The following is a 24,358-nucleotide window of genomic DNA, read 5'->3' on the forward strand; positions in this document are numbered from 1 at the left end:
ATTGTCCTCAGCCACAGTTGAAGTCTTCCAAAAGCCTCAAATAAAATGTAAAATAATTTTATACTTTGATAACAGCTAGTACTTGGACCAAGTAATTTACCAGATGAGAGCAAGAGGAATTTATACAATGGCAGAGTTTTATTGATTTTGCCGTAAACACCATTGGAATTTGAAAAATCAACAGAGTAGTCTTTCAGTTTTAACACTACAGTCATATAATAGCACTTTTCCGCACACACAAAGGCAATGAAAAAAGATAATTACACTCCGCTCCAAAATTATTCAACAGTTCAGCTTTCATTAGCAGGTAGCTACTGCATTCACATCTGCTTCTGATACAAACCGATACTTTTCAAATAATTTCTTTTAGATATTTGTTGTCTTCTATGCATGTATATACAATGTATTTTTTCTGATGTGCATATTATATTAGACACAACTTTGTGGTCAACGCTACAATGTTGAAAAGCAGATGCAAAAGAAGCAGTAGATGCAGTTTAATATGGGATATATACGTGGGAATGCTATTATTATTATTAGTAGTAGTAGTAGTAGTAGTAGTAGTAGTAGTATGGTTAAAAAGGGAATAGCATTGTTGTTGACAAAAAGCAGGAAAAGCGTTAGCTAGCTCAGCGTTAGCTAGCTCAACGTAAACACAACCAATAATAAAAGCGTAGTTTAATATAAGAGTAATATTGACCCCACCTGAGTAGGTTTACACTCTCCAAATGATCCATAACAGTTGTGACCCCTCCATGCCACCCTTCCACGGAAATATACAACTGTTTATTTACTGATTAGTGATTAGCGTACCATGTTGAAGCCAATTGCTCCTCTGCGAGTTATGAATTTAATCACACTGTGGTAAATGACTAAAGCAGCACAGCTTCATTTCATTATTCTTATTTGGGACGATGTTATTGGGTATTATCATTTGTAGTATTGATAATTAGCCATTGGTTTAAATTGAAATATATGTTGGCTGTCCCACATTAAGTGATTTTTTTCAACCTAGGCAATAAAACACACCTGTCAGTCACATGTTCCAATATTTTTTCTCATATGAAATTGTGTATCAGATCCCGGAGAAAAAGCTTAAATGTTGCCCAAATCCTTTCAGTCAACAGCAAAAATAAAAAATAAAACTCATAGCTCGAGACTGCACCTAAAGGTAGTTATTTTGCCCCTAAAATATGAGACAGTACAAGTACAATTTTCATCTACTCAAGCCGGTGCAACCAGTAAATTTGCACTATTTATTTATGTATTTATTTTACAATTCCTAAATATTGAAAATGAGTGGGATAAATATTTTATGTGCAAGTCAATTTACATCTTTTGCCTCTAAATCTTCTACAGTCTTGCCTTCCTAAAATTTCAGGTTTGGGGGAAAAAATAATAGTCTCGAACCCTCGGCGAATACTGTTCCAATACTTTTGGAAGGAAGTGCATTTACAATACAGATGTCACTTGGTCCAAATAGTTTAGCCCCTGAAACGGTTGTCCCTCTGCATAATAGTTGTAATTGCGAAATTATAAAGTCTCTGTCATTGTCTAAATAATTCCAGACATTACTGTGACCACAATCCAAGAAAATAGAACAGAAGAGTTAATGATGCAGGTTAGCAGCAGCAATGAGGAACTACTGTCACTAGCGCCGCCTCACCGATTAGTTTTATGGTAAAATAATATTACACGTTGCATTTTCAAACACAAAGGAATAATCAGTTTAATATGGTTTGCAATTTTACCACGCAAACTGAATTCTTCTTTCTAATGAGCCTTGTCCGCACAGAGCAAGGGAATCATTCTGAAAATATGGTTATAAACATCATGTTCACTGTGTACCCTTTTGAGCTGTTTTCTATTTTTTCCCATGGCATCTTCCAAATAAGCACTGTTCTTCAGTACTACCACTGTTTTTATTTTTATGTTGCTATTTCAATTGTATAGGCTCAACTCTCAAATTCTTGTTGGCATTTCTTTTCAAAGCAAGCACAATAGATAATGTAAGGATGCCTTAAAACAACGACAACGTCATAAGTCCAATAGAAAATCAACGTCCACTTTTTTGACATGTATTTATTTCTCCATCTGTTTTCGAGTGTATGTGAGCCTACTTACATGCATGTGTGATTGCTAATTGTACATTTAATATGAGTCAACTTTTATTTAATGTTGGAAAAACATCAAATGCACACTTGCAGGAAACAAATCACACAGAACATCAAATCACAGACACATTTAAAAGTGACCCATGTCAATTAGATGGGGGGACATTGATAAGAATAAACAAGACTGCCGAATCGTCGTGCACGACCAGAGTCACATGACGCTAATCATCTTAAAAATCTTTTGTTTGTGGTGCATTATTGCTGATGAAATTGCGAGGCCAATAAAAGTCCATTTGCAAATTTATGTTCCAGGATTACAATCAATGCACAATTTGCCAATTTAAAACAAAATCTAAACGACAGTTTCCAATTCAACGGGTGCATTACATCGACAGCAACATGGGGATCTTTAATTCAATGATCCAGAAGCACAATATCCCCGAAAAGGAAAAATAATACCACAATTATAGGAATGTTCAAAATACTACATCTGGAACATGATCATAATCAATTCAATAATCATGCCATGACTTGAAAACTATATTGATTAGCCCCGACACAACCCCTCTGTTAGAGTTCACAATGGTGCAGTTTGATCAACATGCAGATGTGAGCAACCAGCATGCCGCGCCACCTCTATGACTTCACATCCTGCTTCTTCTTCTGGAATTTTCTGAACTGCGACTGGATCGCCACGGCCGCCTTCTCTGTCTGCGGGTTGTCCATATCGATATCGAAGTCCTCGGGGAGGTTATTCTTCTTTTCATCTGAAGAGAGACACTTATAATAATACACTAATTATTTCTACATTTTTTATTATTTCATTCATCACCAGTGTGGTTTAAAGTTTTGATAACAGAGTAGAAGGGAGTATATTAAAGTAACTGTAGGGAAATATCGGCGACTGAGAGCACACAAAGTGCATGAGTCATGTGTTCGCAAAGCACCATTCAAATGAATGTGGTTTTAAGTCTCCATGCAGCATTCAGGTGGACCATGCAGTGAATTGTGGTAGTGCTGGCATCCCTTGTGTGTTCTGACATGGGCAGGCCCTACTTACATTTAGTCGGAACTTTTTGTTGGCCTTGGCGCCCTTTGGATGGGACGTGACAGTGGAATCAATTCAAATGAGTTCAAAAGTCACGCACACGCACACGCACGTACACACACACTTATCTACTTCACAGAATCAATAACTTTCACACCCCAAACGCCATTCGATTTTATAAGCACATCACTCTTTCACAAGTGTGTTGTGCTGCTGCATGAATGACTCAAATTGCCAAAGTGCATGATGGAAATACAGAATTCCCATAAGAGGATTGTGAAAGGTCAAATTCAAATTGGCTCCCAGGAGAACTTGAGTAAGAAGGTACATCCAGTGACTGATACAGGCCTCGTGTTGAGAATACTGAGTAAATACACCAAATAATGACACGTTATTTTCAGGGAAAGAAAAATTGGTTTTCCGTAGCATCCTTGCAGTTGTCTCCATTGAGCTTCTATGGAATTGACCTGATTGAACATGTGACATTTGTCACACTAGCACAAGGTCAACACTACAAAATGATGGATGGAAAAAAAAAAAGTTGATGAAGCGCAAATAATTATTCATTCAAATTTCAATTTGAATATCATGTCTTCAAGCAAACACAATCCGGTCATTTTAAAGTTCTACAAGTGTGGGCCAGTTGGAAAAGGGAATAAAAATCTATCAATTTCACTTATTAAAGGGGGAGTCAGCCCAAAAATAGTTTTTGCAATATGTTCTATGCAGTCCCACTGGTCTAAACATGGCATTCTGATTAATATTGTGTTAGCAGAATATGAGTAAAGAAGCAAAATCCACCTGTTTTTGTCCATCTCAGTAGGCGGCCATTTTGTCACTTCTGTCGACAGAAAATGACATCAGAGTTGCTCAGGGCTCAGGTAACAACCAATCAGCTTCAGAAAACAGACGAGCCGTAATTGTGACAAAATGGCCGCCCCCTGAGATGGATAAAAACAGGTGGATTGTGCTGCTTAATTCATATTCCACAAACATAATATTGATCAGAATATCTAGTTGCTAAGACAATCAATGAGAAGTTGGTCGAACTTGAAACCCATGTGGTGAGTACCATCTATGAACTATGAAGCGTTTATCCAAAATGTTGCAACATTGCTACATTGGGTAAGAGAGCAAATGAAGGGGAAAGGCCAAATGAATGCAGGTCACGCCTGTTTCAGTTTCCATTAAGCTGGCTTGAATCCCTTCTGACCACTACTGGGCACATTTCATCATCTCAAACGTTTGTAAATTAATCTACTCGAACATGGAGCCTGAAATGTGTTATCAGCAAGCCCAGGAGAAGAGAGATGGTGACACATGTTCTCCACATTTACTTTGACTGCACTGTGTGCCAAAGGAGGCTATGCCGCCATTTCGCTGTGAATAGGTTGCTATTAACCTATTGCAGCCTTTCTGAGATGAGAAAACTGACTCCAAAGGGTTGAAGAATATTACACTCGAACGTTTATAAATCTCAGTTCAAAACATTTCAGTTTCTTTTGCGTTCAACAGACTTTTCCTAATGCTCACTCAAATGACAATATTTGACAATTCTCCATTTCAATTGTACTTTAAATCCAAAGTGTACACAATGTACACACGACTGGGGACGGTACAGTTCCCTGTGGTGCTCCTACACTTGAATTCCTATCATATCACAAATTCTGATTTTCACGTAAGTGAAAGCAGCAAAGAGCACAATCAATTCACCACTTTTTTTTTCCTGAAAAAGCCCCGTCTAATTCAATGATATCGAAACATTGCGTACACAGTAAATTTCGTAGAGTACATTTTACTCTAATCAAGGAAAATTATACTCTGACAAGACTATTTGGTCCTAGTCTAAAGAGAGCAAAATTTACACTTAGAAGAGAGTAAAATATAGTAATAGTTATAGTAATTTTACTCAAAGTAGTGGATAAATTGTCCTCCAAAGGACTAAAATCAACTTTTATTTGATGAGAACATAAGTTACTCACCCAAATTTTACACTGACGAGAGTAGGGGGCAGGGCCTCGTGTACTCTGAGTGAAGACATTTTGATCCATTCTGAAGATTTACTCCGGCTCTAGTGGCCAGGGGAGGCAATTGTAATGTTTCAATACAACTCAATTAGAGGGGGGGAAATGTGACTCTGTAAAAATGACTCTACCATTTTTACTGTGTACTTGCCTAAAGCGACGCATTGGGGAAAAAAAAGGCATTCACTACTTTGAGTTTCTTCTTTCTTCATGCATATTCTAATTTTGCAGGATGGAAGTTTTTTACTTAGTGCCATTTATGAATTTCAAAGGATCCTGCCAAACAGTGGAAGAAAAATGGTACTGTTTATACACTCAAGGGATTTGAATTATATTAAAACACCAACAATACTACATGGCCCAGTTTGGAAAGTAGGTCTTCCAGTGGATTACAACCATATCCGCTCCGGATTGTTGTTTTTCGTGTAATTGTCGGACACTTATCCACAACTATCCCTCTAATGTTTATGTGCTATTGTAATAAAGTGAGACATAATAGTGAGACACTATTTTTATAGCGATGAATAACATGCATTTTAGATTTATTACAGAGCATTGAAATACTAACTGAATATGAAATTAATATGTACAAATAAATGTCAGGATCTCATATGCTATTTTTGTACCAAAGTGTATGTGTTAGAGTGTGTGTGCGGGGGGGGGGGGCGTTCTGTTGGACCAGCAACACGTCGTCACCTTGTTTGCTATTAGGCTGGTGGGCACGAGTGCTGTGAGGATTTCGTTTTTAGATTTCGCCACTGTCTTCAACACCATCAAGCCACTGCTACTGGGGGACAAACTGTCAGAGATGGGTGTTAATTCCTACCTACAAGCATGGATTAAAGTCTATCTGACAGGTAAACCTCAGTATGTAAGGCTGGGAGACTGCAGGAGGGACACTCTGGTCAGTCGCACTGGAGCACCACAGGGAACCAGTTGTGTTCATCCTATACACTTTGGTAAAATTAACATTTAAATTGTCAAATACTCTAAGTGGTGAACTTGCGTGAGCATCGTGAAAAGACTGTTGAGAACAAAAGAAACTGAAATGTACAGAGCTCAGATTTATCAGATGATTTATTACACAGTAGTAGAATTATAACCAAAGGACTACTTTTACATAATTGAAGCTCCTCACTTAACTTCAACAAAGTTCCATGGCACCAATATAATAATTGTATTGCTTTGGCACAAAGATTCAAATAGGCGAGTTTTTCAGAATAATGCAGCATTGGTTACAAAAAATCTGTGAGTGGATGAATTTGCAAATGCCAAACCATGAATATGCGGCGGTTCTTTATATAGTCTCTAACAGAAGAAGCATGTTTTTAGAATGTGGAAGAAAGTCAGAGCGGTGAAAACAAGAACAAGAGAGTTTTTTCTCACAGAAGCATCGAGAGGACAAGCAAACTCCACACAGGAGTGGACAATTCCTAACATGAAACATGAAATCTCTCTACTGTGAGGCAGACATGCTAACCCAGGGGTGCCCACACTTTTTCAGCCTGAGAGCTACTTATGACATGACCGAGTCAAAATGATCTATCACCTACTAAAAATGCAAAACACATTATTTATAAATATATTGAGAATTATTTTTATATGTACCGTATATGCTAGTGTACCTCGCATGACTGCGTCAACCTATAGCACAATACAACAACAAAAATGTTTTGTAATTACCTTACCTTATGTGACGTAGTATGCCCGATGCTGATTGGCTGCGAGGCGGAGTGGAAAAAAAGTTGACTTGTTTTATACGCGCCGAATGGAGCTAATGGACAGATTTTCGCTTCTTCGCTCCGCGTCCCACCGCTCCAAACGCATCATTCACGCCTCCCCGCACGCGCGAACTACATTGACTCCAAACGCGCCGCCAGAAACGCTCCCAACGCAGTTGGTGTAAACGTAGCATGAATGTAGCACTACAGTAGTGAGGAGTCAGGATGGATGATAGGCTGGCGATCTACCCACAACGCCTTTGGGATCGACCGGTCGATTGCGGTCGATGTAATGGGCACCCCTGTGCTAACCACTACTACATATGCTGCCCATATACAGTAGCCTATGTGCAAAAACATTAAAACAACCTTAACCTCCACATTTGACAACACGTGATACTAGCGTACCAATTCGCCATTTGGCACTTAGCTAGCCAGTATTAGCGGCTAACAGTCTGCCACACTGCTCAATGACACTTCAGCCTCCGGCACAGCTCAGTCACTATTATTCAATAGTGCTGGGCAATCCATTAGGACACACTGAAGCCTTACTGTGAGAAAAGTACTACACGTCCGCTTCTCTTCAACCAATTGTGGTTACTTTCGTTACACTGTATACTGTATAGGCCTACTGTGGCATGTGGCTGACCAGCATGTCCACTCCCACCCATAAATGTGGTTGTAGTTGTTGAACCATTCGGTATCATACTGAGAGGTGTTCATTATAGTGTATCCCTTGTGGCTAAATAAAGTAACCAAAATATTAGAAAGACATTGATGACAAATGAGCAACTGAAAGCAAAGAGTTGGTTCACTGCTGCTCCATGGTCAAGACTTTGCATGGTAGTATAATGGAAATTGAAAGAAGTGTTTCCAGGCTTAGTTAATACAAACCCTCTGCTGCCTACGTTAGCCTTTCACTGACTTTTTGCGCTATAAGCGTTAAAAAGGGTTAAGTTATGTGCTCTCATTACATTATTTATTTTAAGGAATGCTGTGTTCAATAATATACTCAAACATCAATATGTTTATGTTTGTTTTATGTTTGATGTCAAATGTTCCGTTTACTGCAATGTTATGAATATTTTGTCACTGTCGTAAAATTTCTCATTTATGTGCGGACACTTTACGTTGGTTGTATCTGAGTTACGGTTGTGTGTGTGTGTGTGTGTGTGTGTGTGTGTGTGTGTGTCAAGAAGAGCAGGTGGAATGAGGAAGGAATAAAAGAGATGGTAGCGTACCGCAACTACTGAAGTGTTGTGTTGGTGCATTGACAAAACAAATAAATATGGATATCGAAACTGCAAGCGCAACAGGTTATGGGCCCAGGCGCGGCACAGGAGGAGGAAGACGGCAGCGGTTAGTTTTCGACGGGAACGAAAACAACTACGAACTTTGGGAGGTTAAGTTCCTCGGCCATTTAAGAATACTGGGATTGAAAGACATTATGCTATCTACCGCCGCACCAGATTCTAATTGGTGCTAATTCAGTTCCTCGACGACACAAGCCTGTCATTGGTAATGAGGGAAGCGGCAGATGGTGGCAAAAAAGGCGTTGGAAATACTACGCGGCCATTACGCTAGTCAGGGTAAGCCGAGAATTATTGCCCTGTCTACGGAATTAACCTCCTTAAAGAAAGCTCATGAATAAACTATAACTGACTTGGTCATCTGTGCTGAAAAGGCAGTAACATCACTGAGAAATGCAAAGGAGATAATAAGTGATGGGCTGATAATAGCTATGATCCTGAAGAGCCTTCCAGAAACATACAAGCCTTTCAGCATCCACACAACACAAAGCAGCGATGAATTACCCAGTTTAAAAGCAGACTACGAAGCTATGAGGAGACAGAAAAGTTTGATACTAATCCAGAAACGGACAATGTGATGAAAGTGGACGTATCGTCTGTGACCTGCTACGGATGTGGAAACCGAGGACATTTTGTGAGAGATTGCCGCCAAAATAGGAGTAACAAAGTGGTGCAACTACCACAGAAGTGCTACACACAGTGATGAGGTATGCAGGAGAAAAAAAACAAGTCGAAAGATGATGCAAAACAAACAGCAGAAAGACAACAGGATCACGAGGAGGAAGGGACATTAGTGTTCAAGGTCAGTCAGAAATATCTCCCATACATCGTTAAAAGAAACGGATTAATGGTGGATTGTGGAGACACATCACATAATGTAAATGAGGAACACAAATTCACAACATTTGATGAGACTTTCAACCCAGCAAAACATTATATGGAACTATCAAATGGAACCAGGGAAAAATGTGGCATTGAAACGAGGAGATGCCAAGGTGTTCCTCCAGGACACGAAAGTAAGATGTGTTAGTGTCACGATGAAGAAAGCATTATCCATGCCAAAGTACCCACAAAGCATCATTTCAGTGAAAGCAGCTACGACTGATGGAGCCAAAGTGACATTCAAGGAGGGACAAAATGAACTTGTAACCAAAGATGGAACAGTCTTCAACATCGAGGAACATGAAAGACTATACTACATGAGAAGGGTAAATTACAACGAACAAGGTTTTGATACGTCATTCAATGACATGAGGTCCAAGGACAATGTGAGTCTAACTTGTGATGTCAAAACATGGTATGAGATTTTGGGACATTGCAATGTCGATGATGTGTTAAAATTGCAGAGTGTGGTCAAGGGTATGACGGTTACCGGTAACACTAGAATAGACTGCAATGTGTGCAAAGAGGGAAAATTCATCAACGGCAGAAATAGGAAATCGGATGCAAAAGCTTGTGCACCTCTCGAGCTGGTTCACACTGACTTGGCAAGTCCTATTGAGCCAACTAGTCAAGATGGTTGTAAGTATGCAGTCTCATTCACAGATGATTTTGTCAGGGGCTGTATCTGTTTATTTTCTCCAAAACAAAAGTGACACATTATTGGCAACAGAAAAGTTCCTTGCAGAGTGCTCTATATGGCAGTGTAAAATGTATTAGGTCAGATAATGATACAGAATACAACAACAATGCCTTTCAGTCACTCTTGAGGGAAAAAGGCATTAGTCATGAAACTTCAAACCCATACTCTCCACACCAAAATGGTACAGCTGAACGACAGTGGAGAACGCTTTTTGAAATGGGACGGTGCCTGCTATTAGAAAAATGGGTTACCAAAAATGCTATGGCCTTATGCTGTTCAAAATGCTGCTCATATTCGTAACAGATGTTACAACGACAGGATTAAAAACACTCCATATTTCATGATGACAGGACGAAAGCCAGATCTTTCCAAAATGTGAGTGTTTGGATCAGAATGTTATGCGTACAAATTAGATGCAAGGTGTGAGAAAGGGATTTTTGTTGGGTACAGTAAAAACAGCCCTGCATATCTGGTATATAATCCACAAACAGAAAAAGTATCAAAACACAGACTGGTACAAGTCATCAAAAATAACTGTGTTTAAAGACAGACACAAACAAATGAATGTGATTCAGAAATCCTGGGAAGCAGGAGTACATTTCCTGACACTGAGGATTGTAATGATAAACCACACAGTGAAGATGGCAAAAAAAGTCATGACTTAAATGAGAATGAGGGCATGATAAATACGACACATCACAGTATAATGAGGCTTCAGAAGAAGTAAGTGAAAATAAAGCAGATGCAGGCCCTGACTATTATCAGAATCACCGATATCCAAGGAGAGAAAAGAATTCTCCAAAATACTTAGACGATTATCTGACAGACCTCAATGACAATGATGTAGTCAACACACGTTTTGATTATTGTTACGGGGCCATATGTGGCATTCCCCAGACATACGGCGAAGCCCGGAGGTCTGGGTCAGGTCCGGATGGATACAAGCAATGAAGGAAGAGATTCAATCACCCCAAGAAAATGTAACATTTGAACTGGTTTCTTTACCTGAAGGCAGAAACATAATTGGGGGAAAATGGGTATATGCTTTGAAAGAAAATGCAGAAAGAAAAAAGTATATAAAGTTAGATACGTTGCAAAGGGCTATAGTTAAACAGAAGGCGTAGACTACCACGAGACGTTTGCTCCAACAGCAAACATCACATCTGTACGGGCTTTGATGCAGATAGCTGTCCAAAACAGTCTCATCGGCCCTCAAATGGACGTAAAAACAGCGTATTTATGTTCGCCAGTAGAAGAAGAAATTTTCTTAGAGCAACCAGAGGGTTTTGAAAAGACATCAGAAAAAGGAGAGAAGTTGGTGTATAAGCTAAAGAAATCCCTCTATGGCCTTAAACAGTCAGGGAGAAACTGGTACAAGTTCCTAAATGATCATTTAGAGCAAGAACATTTTGTGGGGAATCTATCTGATCACTGTGTGTATAGGAAACAAATGGAAAATGATGTGATCATTATCATCAATTGGGTAGATGACTTAATAATTGCAGCAAGCAACAGTGATCTACTCAATAAATTCAAAGACACAAAGGCAGGCAATTTAGTGACTGCTAAACATGTTTTGAGGTATCTAAAAGGTACATTGGATTACGAATTAATTTTCAAGAAAAATGATGAAGATTTAAAACTGGCGGCTTTCAGTGACTCTGATTGGGCATCATCTGTGGAAGATAGACGTAGCACTACGGGCTACTGTTTCAGCATGACTAAAACAAGGGTCTGCAATCTCATGGAAGTCGAAGAAGCAGCCTACAGTGGCCCTTTCGACTTGTGAAGCCGAATACATTGCTTTAGCAACCACTACGCAGGAAAAGCATGTATTTAACGCAGTTGTTAAATGGTATGGATAACACAAGGTACAGTTTCACAAGGATTTATGGAGACAATCAAGAGGCCATCGCTTTAAGCAAAAACCCAGTGAATAGACAGAGATCAAAACACATTGATGTTAGATTTCGCTTCATCCGTGAAGCACTTCACAATGGAAAAATAGATATTGTGTACTGTCCATCAGAAAACATGATTGCAGACATATTGACAAAACCGGTAGGCCTATATCGGATTAGGATTGCTATATTCAAAACCTGTTTTTTGGGGGGAAATTAAAGATGTGTTCAGGGTAATTGTTTTGAGATCATGATAGCAAGGGAGGCTCTTAAGTTATGTGTGCTCATTACATTATTTATTTTAAAGAATGCTGTGTTCAATAATATACTCAAACATCAATATGTTTATATTTGTTTTATGTTTGATGTGATATGTTCCGTTTACTGCAATGTTATGAATATTTTATTGCTGTCGTAAAATTTCTCATTTACGCGCGGACACTTTACGTTGGTTGTATCTGAGTTACGGTTGTGTGTGTGTGTGTGTCAAGAAGAGCAGGTGGAATGATGAAGGAATAAAAGAGATGGTAGCATACCACAACTACTTGAAGTGTTGTGTTGATGAGTTGATAAAATAAATAAATATGGATATCGAAGCTAGGCGGCACGGTGGTCGACTGGTTAGCACGTCCGCCTCACAGTTCAGAGGTCGTGGGTTCGATCCCGGCTCCGGCCTCCCTGTGTGGAGTTTGCATGTTCTCCCCGTGCCTGCGTGGGTTTTCTCCGGGAAACTCCGGTTTCCTCCCACATTCCAAAAACATGCATGGTAAGTTGATTGGATACTCTAAATTGTCCCTAGGTGTGATTGTGAGTGCGGATGTTTGTCTCTGTGTGCCCTGCGATTGGCTGGCAACCAGTTCAGGGTGTCCCCCGCCTACTGCCCAAAGACAGCTGGGATAGGCTCCAGCACACCCCGCGACCCTTGTGAGGAGAAGCGGTACAGATAATGGATGGATGGATATCGAAGCTGCAAGTCCAACAAAAAGAATGAACATATGGCATTACCTACACCAATACTGCATTCAAATATAATTTGAATAAGCAATCTAGGCCATATTTATGGTCTATCAGCTATGAAAAACTGCGCACGTCATTTGCAATGATTTTTTTGTTTGTTTGCTGTTCAAATGTATATCATGTCTACATGGTTGTACATCAACATGGAATGTGATGAACAATACTTACCTTCGCCCGCAGATGGTTTGTTTCCAGTTATGGCTGTTGATATTTGTTTCTGTAAAGACAAATGTATCAGAATGTAATTCGAATAAACATGTTTCTGTTCAATGTTTTTGTATCACGGTTCAAAATTAAGTTTTACAAATCTAGATTTGATATTTTCTGTATTTTGACCAGCGAGTGCCTTGAGACTAAGCCTTATCAAATTGCGGCTTCTTTAAAATATGTTTTATATAAAACCCAGTTGGTACAGCAAAAGCATGTTCGCTCTGCCTGCTCTCAGAGCTCCCAGCTATTCTCCCCTGACAGACCAAAGTTGTACCACAAACAAATCACTAAATGTACTCAGTTTGAAAAAAATAAGACCGCTTCGAAAAGCAAAGATGTTCCAGCATCTGGGAAGCTGCAGCTGCTTCATTCAGATTCAATTTGTTCACTCTCAAAGCACATACAGAACTATTCCCTGAGTCCTGACTTTACCTAGTATCTCTCTTTCCCCAAGATGAATGTATTATCAATGCACGAGTCGGGGTGATTTGATTTTGCTCGTGCGCTATTTGATTTGTTTCCCAGCAGAAACCATCACTCTCTCACCCAGCCCGACCTGAATTATTAATTTGGTGCCTCCACCACCGAATTTGAAACAGCAGAACAAATTTGATGAATGAGGGTAAATAAGAGACAATTAGATTTCCACAGCCACTAAAATGGAAGCTGTTTGACAGTGTGTCCATCTGTTTTAACATGTACACATAATGTCTGTCCTTCAAGGATTCAAGGCATGCTGATTAAGATCATCTGTTTGTGGTCTTGAGCAGTATTGCCATCCAGTGAAAGTGCCTTAGATCACATCTCTACCCAGAAGTACACATGAGATGCGCAAGAGCAGCCAGAACCAACTCCTGCTAACAGAGTAAACACAATGCTGTTAATGATTCAATACTATGAAGATGCAATATTATTATATGGACAAATGCAATGAAATTAGATTATGAAAAGCTCCCGAAAGCCCTTGCTTTATGGATCACAGGAGTATTTGACATTCAACAATTTATTGGTACCTCAATTTAGGGGCTCAAAAGTACATGGAAAAGTGAAAGAATTATAACAATAACAACATCTCCATGTTTTTTTAAATAGTTGCAAGAAAATTATTTTGTTTGGAAGGCATGATTCATAAGGATTTCGGATTTGGAGGGTTATAGTTCAGTGTTTTGCAGATAAAAGAAATTGTAACTATATGTGTTGGAGAGATGCTAGTCTTCGTCTTGATTACTGTTTTGGTCCCCTTTAACAATGCACCCAACCTCAGCTCAAGGGTACTATGGCAACTCTCCTCACAAGAATTTCAACTTAAATGGCCAACTTCACTTTAGGGGTGGAGCCAGAACGTGGCTAATGGGTGGGCTTGGAAAAATCACGGTGGGCCTGAATATTTCTCTCAATCCTCCTGTCCTGACACATCGTATATTCAAATAAAATGACAAACTGAATAATATGAAATTCAGATCTTCCTGAGACAATCATAATTATTCAATAAAATAAAAAAACACCAATTCAAAAATAATTTAATAATAACTTACTAAAAAATGTAAAAGCATATATTTTTTCATGAATCTCACCGGGTGGGCAGTCTGTCAATCATGGCTCCGCCCCTGTTTCACTTGCCTTATAGATCTTCTTCGACTAAAAATATCATGAGCCATATATTTCAGGACCTAACTGTATTTTTGTTACCTCTTGGTTTTACCAAGAATGAAGAAATGTTATCCAGTTCCAATAAAATTGTTGCTATTTCACCATTTACACAAATCTGATTGAGGATCACTTTTGTTTTCTACTCTACAGTCTCCAAGGCAAGATCAACTTGAAGCTCAGCCCAGTGCATTCGCAGGAGAGTGTTGTGTTATTGTGTTCTGATAAAATCAAGATTATTTCTGTCTTCAAGTGAATGAAGTATCAAAGGTGAGCCAAAGATAGAATATAATGAAATGAGGAATTCTCTGTTTCAAAGTAAAACTGTCATTCTTCATGTAGGCATGATCTGACTATTATTTGGCATTTCCCTGCTCAGCACAGTGTTAGTATGTGTTAATATTTATTAGAATATACAGTAGTCATCTCTCAGAGACTATGCCTACCTCAGTGCTGATCATAAAAAGGGGTAGGGGGGTGTTCATCCATTCAAAATGTTATTTGCACTACTGTGCTACCTTCCTGATGGCAGTAGCCCAAACGCCATAAAAAGAGGATACTGGGGGTCTGCCAGGATGGCCTTTGCCCTTCGGATATATTTAACCTGCTAGAGCTGGCTGAGCTCAATAAGATAAATGCCAGTAATCGTTCGCCACTGTTCAACAATACTTCCCAGCCTGTTTTTGATGAGATTTGGCCAAACCATCAAGTTATTGTAAATGTGAGTATAGATTCAACACAACCCAAATTACAAATAATTTTCAAAAGCGAGCTGTCAATGTGAAAAGTCCTCAACTTCCTCAAATAAAACAATTTCTGGTTGGCGTTCTTCAAAGTGTTTTCTGTGTTGGCCTCAAAAGTCAACTTGCTGTCCAGAATAGTTCCTAACTATTCTATTGGCTGACTGTTTCAGGTGACCAGAGATCTTCATTTGGAATTACTTCAATCGGGACGAGAACAAAAGTCTTCATGTAAACCCAGCTACTCATAGTTAAAATACAGAGCAAGATTAACAGCACAACGAGCACTATATATATATATATATATATATATATATTAAAAATGGACGGCAGAGCAAGCTGGCCACCAATGGCCATCGATTTTCATATTTAATGACCTGTGCACCTCCAAGCTTTCACTGAATGCAGTGATATCCAGTTCAGTATATCATAGCTAACAATGCTTATAGTTACCAACGTCCATGTCGACAGAGAGTGCCTTTGAGGTAAAGAGGTTTCCATTACAATTACATCTTACTTCACTTCAACAGTCAAACTTTTCAAATTTTAAGTTCTCCTTCACTGTCTTGCAGAAGGATCCAGAGCAAATATGATGGAGGAGTCATTCAACAAAGAGGACTAGAATAATAGTCAAGAAGAGTGAAGCAGGTAATCATTACCATGCATTGTAGTACATTTGAATGACTCTGGTTGTAGCTTTGACATTTTTGCTGCATGTACTTTCCAAGTGAACTTCTGCCGGTGTAAAGCAAAAGTCAACCCAAACATATCTTAAGAATATGTTCTATGCAGGCCCACTAGTTGAAACACAGCATTCTGATTAATATTGTTTGTGAAATAGGAGTTAAGCAACAATACCCACCCATTTTTAGCCATCTCTGGGGACGGCCATTTTCAGGGGTGCACATAATTGGTACGCAAGCGCAACAGAAATCACTGATGCGCACCGTCATTTGCGTCATGACGTGCATTGCCTACCTGTCCTGTACACACTAGTGGTAAAAATAATACATTGAGTCATTAATGCCAATGCAATAGCCTTAGTGAAGCTTTACTTTGAAGTTTGCCCGCGTGGTAGCGTAAAGGCTAACATGACTTCCGTTTTTGACGTATCGGCAGTTTTAACGCTTGCTACTAACACCAACACAACGATGTTTCGAAATCATTTTCAGTCGCTAATTTAGGACACGAACGCTGGTTAATTACGCTGTCATTGTATGATACGGCACAAGTCTCCGGCGTTAGTGGCTAGCAGCTGTTATCATTAGCTGGTAGAACAGCTGCCTCTTGGCTTACTTTTTTTTTTTTTTAGACTTTTTTCTATATTGTGGACCTAGATTACTTTGCAAAATGCTGTCCATGTTTTAAGAAAGGTGCCTTAAATTGCACATCAAGTCTTTTTTATTTAGAAAAAATAAATAAAATAAAAATAAAACTTTGTCTTCATTTAATTTATAACAACACGTTTGCCTAATAATTATAAGAAAACATTCAGTTCAAAATGTCTCTCAGGATACCTTGAAATGTACAACAATGTACCACAAAATTGCGTTAAATTGTGTTTTTAAATCCTAAACGTCCATATTAGATAGTAATACCATTATTTATGAATAAATATGGAGAACAATTATTTTAAAATAAATTAAAAAAAGATTATTGAGTAACTGACTTGGGTCCTACAGAGAGTGATTTGAAAAAGAAGATTTGGTCAGGCTAAGCCTCTCATGCAGGTCACTCTCAACTCTTTTTTTTTTCTAAATCTTCTTTTTCCAGCAGCCAATTGGGGCCCAAAGATTTTTTTTAATCTAGGTTTTAGAACAGGACAGATTTTGGTTTGGACAAGGTTAAAAGATGTGTGATGTAATCAGAAAATACTCAGGTTCACTACATGTGACAATGAAAAAATACCTCTGGACTCCTAAAATGTCCTTATTGTCCAGTTCAATTAGCTATTAGTGTTCACTGTTCCTTTGGTTGGTAGAGTAGTGATGTGGAGTTTGCATGTACCGGTACTCTGCATGCTTGTGTGGGGTCCAGATGCCCAAAACATGCCAGTTAATAAATGAATCAAATAAGGACTCTAAATTGCTCATAGCTCTGAGTTTGAGTGTGAATGGTTGTTTGTACAAATTTTCCCTGTAATTGAGAGATAACCCGTCGAGGGTGTACCACATCTTGTGGCCAAAGTCAAGACTCCATTTACCCTCCAACAGTAAGAACTGAGAACAAGTGGTATACAAAAAAATAATTGGTTGATCGTTTCATTGATTTCATAGAAACATTTTAGCATGAGTTCGCCATGAGAGTTCATCAGGGGTGCCACGGCAAACTATCCAATGTCACTTAATTTGTCCAAAAATGATTAATGACAAATCTATCTTTACTCATTTATCTGTCTGTGATACATAGTCACAGGCAGAACAAATAAATCGATCCCATTACAAGGCAGGTGAACAATAAACCTGTATATCCACCTTTGGCCTTTCATACTGTACAACAGAATCAATCGGGGCTTCCTGCGAGCATATCATCTTTGTGTCTATTAAACAGGCCCAGATTTCACACTAATTAATGCTACGTTCAGACCGAATGTGATATATCGCGACGCTTGTCTGTTTGTACGCTGGGCTGACTACACTGGAGTTGCTTTGAGCAGAGAAAAGGAGGGGCTATTCCTTCTCTGTCAAGAAAAAGAAAAGGTTTACACATCACTAGTCAATCTGGTGACCGGTGGTGTGTTGGCTGCTAAATGCTTCCTTGGTTGAGTAAATCTTTTGATCGTTTTTCCATTGAATTTCATTATAGATTACATCTATACCTAATGTTGTATCGTTTAAGTTGATCGTTCCCAAATGTTAAGTTGAAATTTAGCAGTCTACATTTCAGCTGAATTCACTCACTCAGTGCCATCATAAGAATTCTCCGGAAACTGTGATAGAGTCTGTGTGATCTCAATAGAAGGTCATAAAACGTTTATGGCCTAAATGACAGTAATACAAAGTTACTGTCCAATGTTATGTGCATTTTAGGCGAAGCATTTGTTTTCCTTGAGTGCCCAAGTTGGTGTGTAGTTGCATGTGCTTAGAGGCACAGAGCCTGACAAATGGATGTCATTACTTTCACTAATGATTATGTCTTACTGTACATTTTCCAAATTTTGTTCTCACTGCTGCAAGCGCCTTCCAATGTCCATCCATCCATTATCGATACCGCTTATCCTCACGAGGGTCGCGGGGGGTGCTGGAGCCTATCCCAGCTGTCTTCGGGCAGTAGGGGACACCCTGAATTGGTTGCCAGCCAATCGCAGGGCACACAGAGACAAACATCCACACTCACAATCACACCTAGGGACAATTTAGAGAGTCCAATCAACTTGGAGTTACCATGCCTGTTTTTGGAATGTGGGAGGGAACCGGAGAAAACCCACGCAGGCACGGAGAGAACATACAAACTCCACACAGGAAGGGCGGAGCCGGGATCGAACCCACGACCTCTGAACCGTGAGGCCGACGTGCTAACCAGTCGACCACCGTGCCGCCCCGCCTTCCAATGTGAAAAACTTAATAAACAGCAGAGCGTATCTGTATCATTTTGTTTACTCTTGAGAATTCAAACAGTATCTAATCATAATTATTTCTTACTCAGGCCGCTAATTATTTATTTTTTGTCACATGGTGAGGGATGCCACTAAAGGTCTGAGGGTCCAACACATGAAGACGTGATGTATGTTACTGCATTCCTTGAGCAGCTTTTTAGATCTTTCAGTGCAATGCAACCTTTTAAATATTTTAAATGACATAAAATACTCTCAGACTGGTCTGCTTCAGTATGCTGAGCTTGTTTCTGTGTGAAGTTTGCATCCCTCCGCAGGCATAGTACTTATCTTCCTTACTATTACATTGTAATCAGTCTCCCAATATTAGCCTGGATATACTGTATCATAACCCATAAAAACTGTAAACATCTGAAAATCTGTAGCAGATTACTATACAGTGAGTGAGTGAGTGAGTGAGTGAGTGAGTGAGTGAGCGAGCGCATGTAGTTGGTGGGTTGGGCGACTATTTTTGGTTCTCCTGGTAGTTCATGCTCCCCAGAGAGACGCCATGCTGCACTCAGGATCTATTAACATTTAACTAGGAGACAGCAAAAGTGGGTCACAGACTGCTCATCCTCGCACCATAACAACCCTTCAGCAGCCTCTCCACCACCAGACTGGAAACAAGGATGACAGCGTGAGTGTCAGTCTCAGAATCCTGCTGTTGGACTGACTGAACAAGTATGTTCAGTTAGAAAGTACAAGAAACACTGTATTGTGGATTTGTTTACAGTATACAGTTTTGATCTTTTAAATGTAGTCCCAGAATAGCTTTTGCAAATAAAAAGAAAAAGTGAAACTTTGATGAAGTAACAAATGGTGGAAGAAGATACAGTACTTACATAGGGCCTAGATTTGGGCTTTAAAAGAATTGCTTAAAATAACAATTTTCAGTCTGAATTTCATTTTCACTGCTAAACCTTCTGTCTGATGTATTCTTGGTGCATTTACTGCTTCTGTCCCAGCTCATCCTTGAAGTGAAAGTGGCTTAAAAAGATACGAGCGACAAAGGCATTTTAACGATTTAGGACAAACTTTCAGCATCAAGGCCAAGGCAAGAAAATGATAGATGATAATCATACAATTGGATTGGAATTTTTCCAAATAAATTGCAATCACGGCCCTCCATAAAAATCACTGACTGCTTTTCCTGTTCAGGGTCACGGCAGGGGCTGCGGCCGTTACCAACTGACTTAAATTGAAATCCCCCTACACTACTACACTACTCTCTGGTCTGGTAGATGAGCCACTCTTGGGCAGAATGGAGCATTTGGTGCACTCTAAAAACAGTTGGGTTAAAATTAACACAATTTTGGGTCAAAAATGTACCGACACACAAATTGGGTCACTTTGACCCACTTTCTTGCATTGTTTTGTACAAAACAGCCCGCTTTTTGGGGTTGTTTTGTACAAAATTACCAATTTTTGATTGTTTTCTGCAAAAATTAACCAAGAAAGTTTGGTCAAATTGACCCGAGTTGTGGATCGGTCCATTTTTGACCCAAAATTATGTTATTTTTAACCCAACTGTTTTTGGAATGTGGGAATCGATCCCACGCCAGCTGTGCAAAAAACGACTGTAGCCACTGTCACAGCCACCTTACTAACAAGCAGAGCCGGGCATTTTACTAAAAATTGAACGTCCGTTATTCGTCATCCGTCTGCAGCGTGGGTACCCTTCCATCGTCCGTCATTCGTCTTTTAAAAATTCAATTAAATCAAAAATTTTCCGGTCATTCATCAACCGTCTGCAAAACGGGCGTCAGTCAGTGACGGATAGACGGACTGGTCCGTCATATAGACGGAATGCCCAGCACTGCAAACAACGACCCTTTGAAAAAATGTTCTGATCAAAAAAGGGTAAGGTTAATCACAAGAGTTTGCAGCAGTTGTAAACTGCGATACATCTGTGACGCACAGGCATCAGATTTATTTGACGCCACAGTGACACTTGCTCATGTTTATCCGTCCTTTATTTTACTTTAAGAAGTTGACTGACAGTATCAGGGCCTAATGGCAGTTTAGGTGGATTACAGATTATTTCTTTGTTGACTCATTGTTTGAAGAAGGATTAAGGTCGGTCAACAGAGCAAATCACAGAGAATCACTGATTAAAATATTTTCTTTTATCAAAGGCAAATAAAAACACATTAAATCCGCACACATCAAAAATCTCAATATATACCGATCACCATGTGCCGCACTGAAATTTATAAATTATCCCTTTGCTTACAGACCACCATGATTTTATCAATGTTAAGTCAGCAAAATGGAGTGTAAAGGAAAATCCATCCACTGACACTTTCCCCAATTTCATTTGATTGTGCTTTTTACACTGATCAGCAACTTCTAACACTCTTATCTAGTTAATTCAATATATAAGGCTCAAGTCTACTTTGGATGATGAAACAAACCGTAGGCAACACTCTCATCATAATTAAACTACATGGCAGATAAACATAGAAGAGGCCACTCAAATGTTGATGCGATGATTGAAGGGCATCAGTAAAACAGGGCTAAAAATAATTGGATTTTTAAAATGATATCATTAAGGCCAGAAACAGTTCACGTAACAAGGCCACATAATATTGTCCTATGAACATTAATTCAATTAATTCAACAAATGTACATGTGAAATGCCAAGTATATCCTATCATATATCCTGTCAACTTGGATGTTTTCTTTTAAATGCACAGACTTGAAATATAGGATGTACAGTAGTATAGGCAGAGGCATCTGTTCTAATTTTTTTCAAAAAAGAAGAATTCTGACAAAGTCAGAATTTAGTCAGACTTTAAAGTGAGAATTCTGACTTTAAAGTCAGAGATTAAAGTCAGACTTTAAAGTCAGAATTCAGACTTTATTCTCAGATTCTCACTTTAACTCACTCAGTGCCAAAAACGTTTTAATATGTTTTTTCGCAGTCCAGCCATTCAACCCCAGGAGCGTATTTATATTTTTTCTATTTTTTTTTTTTTAAACGTTAGTGTAAAAGAGGGTCTGAAAATGTCTGGCACTGAATGAGTTTTAATGTTCAATTAAAAACATTCAGGTAAAAATATGAAAAATGAAAAAAATAAGTGTTTTTCACAAGACAGCGACGATATATACATACATTTTGAGCCCTCTATTTCATGAGTATAATACTTTTCCCTTAAAAGCCTGATGTATTGCATCAGGTGCGTGCATACATAGGTAATCCTTTCAAGGGCAGTAATCATCCAGCAGATGGCTTGCCATTGACCTTGCAAGATCGCCATAATTGAGACAGGAGGAATACCTGATTCTGAAGAATTACGTTGTCAAATTTAAAGAGGTTTTAAGGCAAGATAAAGCTGAAAACTGTTATTGAGACAACAATATGAATACTTAATGGGACGATACAATCACTCAATATGATATAAGTGTTTTAGTAAAACCATGTTAAAACAAGTCTGTATAAAATTTGAAACAGCAGGTTAAAAGGTCATGTAACTCTGAATCAGTCCATTTTTATTTATTTTTTGCATTGAACATGTAATTATATTATTATATTACATTATGACTGACCACTAATTAGGTGTTGCTACGGTATATTTGCTCTTAAATTCCTTTTGCCTTCTGATTTTCACTTTATTATTTTTTATTTTTATTTTTTAAACATGCTAAAACCCATTCCATTAGTGTAGATAACCATATGTTAAGAAGTTAGATGGGGAAGTCCCATGGACTACGGGCTATGTGTCGAGCTCCACCCTTTAGGTGTGGTTTGGTTATTGTACCAAACAACATTGTACTAATCTTGAACGTCTTATTTACAGGCGCTATGTTGCACCCCACAAACGGTGAGTATTTCAATGTTTACAACAAATAATTGCAGCCACCATTAATTAAAATGATTGTGACTGTGAGCTGATGATAGGAGTGTAGTTAGGTAGATGGAGTCTGCAAACTGATTTACATTAGATAATTGATTCAGAAGTGTCCGTTTTTCTGTGCCTTGGCTGTTTATAGGGCATTACTGACTTAAGATGAAAGGTACAACAACTCATGTTATATAATTTTCAAATCAACACTTTTTCATGTGTGGAATTACTTATAAGACTCACACACTGGAAAGAAAAGACACCATTGACCCTACAGTGTTTTATGATAGATTCATGCATGACATGTCATATATTCTATACTGTGGTATTCTCAGGCTCATTTAAGTGAGTCATCATTGTGACAGGATGCTGAGATGAACCAAGTGAGGCAGTGCTGCCTGTACACCATCCAGCATGTTTTTACGCTGCATTTAGCGCCAGTGCATAATGTCAAAGTGGAGCCACGCTGAGCCATCTAATGCCTTCAAGGATGGCCATGCATTTGCTCTCACATTGAGATTTGTCAGTCATTGCTGCTGGTCATTTCCTCAAAAGTTTGTATTAATGTCACAATTGTCCAGCTGTCAGCTTGACAATGAAATATAACATAGGAAATTTGTCGTATAAGTGGAAGTGAATTAGACTTGGCATCAATAACAGGAGAAACACCTGCACCATTAGATCGAAATGGAAAAACTGCATCACTTATTGTAGCTAGCTACAATAGATTATAATGTCCAGTATTGGTTGCAGCTTGCAGTGGCGTTTAAGTGTACAGGATTAAAGAGAGAGGTGTTTGTAATAGTTTGCTTACCTCATTTACACGATAGGGCTTAAAGAGAAACACCTCTCAGAGTGCATTGCAAGTTCCACCCACAATAGTAAATAATAACGTCTCTTTGAGTATCAATCAGAATGATCTTCGTAATTGCATCCATTTATTTCTATTATAACTTATACAACTAGCAATTGACCAAAAGCATCATTGGAATAAATCGGACTTCTAATTGTGTCTTTCTGCATATTAGTTAACTTAATAGAAGGTTCTGAATGTATAGTACATACAGTATTTCCGTGGAAAAGGTCTACAAAAAGTGCGTTTTTTTTTTAACAGCTCGAGAACCTACCTCACTCATGGCTGTGCAGTGTGCGTGGGTCAAGTTAAATAGCCTCACCGATGCCTCTAATGAAGAATTCTCTTTAAAGAACTCCTCTCACAGGAATGATGGCTTTTATACAGGACGTGTAGCTTTTTTTTTTATCTCCTCCCCACGAATCCACCGCACCAATAAGTGAGTCTCCAGCTCCACACTGTGGACCGAACGTCAATAACGTGCCACGCGCTTGACTGTCCCGTCCGTGGCGTATGGCATCAGTTTCAGGATGACGTATTACAGTTGCTGAGCCCAAAAAAGTTAAACTTTTTGTGGGCAGATTCACCAGGTAAACCTTCTCATTTAATTTCAATATGTTGTGTTACCATTTAAATTACACACAAAATAGCATGTGCCTAAAAATGTTTAAAAGCAGTGTGCTCATGATCAATTATGTTTTGCTGGTCGTTCTGCAACGTATGGCAGTTATTCTTTGTTGAACCTGGAGAG

General features: G+C 38.9%; 1 protein-coding gene across 2 annotated transcripts; it reads right to left on the minus strand.

The window, feature by feature from the left end:
- Positions 1-116: 116 nt before the first annotated feature.
- On the minus strand, positions 117-24,082 carry pcp4a (Purkinje cell protein 4a). 2 transcript variants are annotated; one of them, XM_086057406.1, is made up of 4 exons: positions 23,882-24,082; positions 12,886-12,934; positions 3,175-3,207; positions 117-2,881 (listed from the first exon to the last, which is right to left on the minus strand). In XM_086057406.1, the coding sequence occupies exons 1-4, from the start codon at positions 23,888-23,890 to the stop codon at positions 2,751-2,753; spliced, it is 222 nt and encodes a 73-aa protein (XP_085913532.1). In that variant the 5' UTR covers positions 23,891-24,082; the 3' UTR covers positions 117-2,750. The 2 variants fall into 2 exon arrangements, with proteins under 2 accessions (XP_085913532.1, XP_085913533.1); XM_086057407.1 differs by lacking the exon at positions 3,175-3,207 and having other exon boundaries at positions 23,882-24,059.
- Positions 24,083-24,358: the final 276 nt, after the last annotated feature.

Source organism: Filicampus tigris, chromosome 17, assembly GCF_054856515.1.
Source record: "Filicampus tigris isolate MCC_2025a chromosome 17, RoL_Ftig_1.0, whole genome shotgun sequence".
NCBI classification, from domain to species: Eukaryota; Metazoa; Chordata; class Actinopteri; order Syngnathiformes; family Syngnathidae; genus Filicampus; species Filicampus tigris.